Source organism: Galeopterus variegatus, unplaced genomic scaffold, assembly GCF_000696425.1.
Source record: "Galeopterus variegatus unplaced genomic scaffold, G_variegatus-3.0.2 Scaffold8072, whole genome shotgun sequence".
In the NCBI taxonomy this organism is placed as follows: domain Eukaryota; kingdom Metazoa; phylum Chordata; class Mammalia; order Dermoptera; family Cynocephalidae; genus Galeopterus; species Galeopterus variegatus.
Window position 1 is genome coordinate 37,539 of NW_007734183.1, and position 1,127 is coordinate 38,665.

Here is a 1,127-nt window from a genome sequence, read left to right on the forward strand (position 1 = left end):
AAAAATAAAAAATATAAGAACCACGTGAAATTCTTTAGATTCTTTTTTTCCTGATACGGTTGGCTTTCTGTAAGAAATGTTTGAAATTCAAACTCTTTTATACAATCTCATAATGTATTCACCTCTCATTTTGGCAGAATGAAGATCTGACTCTTTTAGTTAAGGAAATGGAGCAGGGGTACAGTGACCTGGAGAAGGTGCAAACCCTTTATTCCGACTCCGTGATCATGGACTGGTGGTACAATGGAGAAAAGGACGCGGACAGCAAGTGAGCCTGCCATCGCTGCCCGGGACCCTCCAAGAGGCTCCACTCGCTTTCCTGACACTTCTCCTTTCTGAAATCCTTCGTGAGATTTTTTAGTGAAAAGAATCACATAGTATGATTGTTAGGACTTTTTTAAACAAAGAGAATTAATAATTTAATAACAATAGGCTTGAGGAGGTCATCTTTTGACCTTTCTATTCTCCACCCAGTGTGGACAGGCCCCTAACCTACGTGGTGGTGGGGCAGAGACAAGTGCCGTGCAGTGAGGGAGAGTGAGCTGAGGATCAGGACAGGAGGCCCGAGGTCTGGACTTCACTCGCTGTGACCTTGGCCACTCCTTTAGCTCCTCTCCACTGCTGTGGGTCTCAGTTTCCTCATCTTTAAAATGGTGGCTGTGGCGTAGGGCTTGGGATAGATGACTTCTCAGGTTTTTCCCCCACCCTATATTCTAATATGTTTCTAACTAGAAGTTAATATTCAGGAAACATGTCAAATCTTATTAAGGTGATTTAACCCTGTATAGATATTCAAGTGTCACAGCCTATCCTGCCAGGAGGATACCTTTTTATTTAAAAGAGTGATAGAAAAATGGAAGGAAATTTAAAATACATTTATTTTTCAGAATTCCTAATTCATCAAAATTCACCGTCTGTCTGTTAGCAACTTAAGCATTAATATGGACTGGGGGCAAGGCATTAACATAGAATCAGTAAAAAGAGGCAAATGCCGTAATGGGCCATGTTATAATCAGATTTTACAGCATTATATTTTAAGTATTTGGGAACTCACAAATACAGCTCGTAAACTCAGAAAATTTGAAAAAATAAATGAAGAATCAAATAAACAAACAGCACTTAAGTAT

At 39.7% G+C, this 1,127-nt stretch overlaps 1 protein-coding gene across 1 annotated transcript in view; it reads left to right on the forward strand.

Annotated features, from left to right (window-relative positions):
• Positions 1 to 1,127, forward strand: part of LOC103608150 (von Willebrand factor A domain-containing protein 3B-like) — a gene marked incomplete at both ends in the record, with an annotated part of 70,000 nt that overhangs the window by 17,942 nt on the left and 50,931 nt on the right. Inside the window, one exon of the mRNA XM_008592591.1 lies at positions 138 to 268. Coding sequence (XP_008590813.1) covers positions 138 to 268 — 131 coding nt within the window. The remainder of the gene's footprint in view (positions 1 to 137; positions 269 to 1,127) is intronic.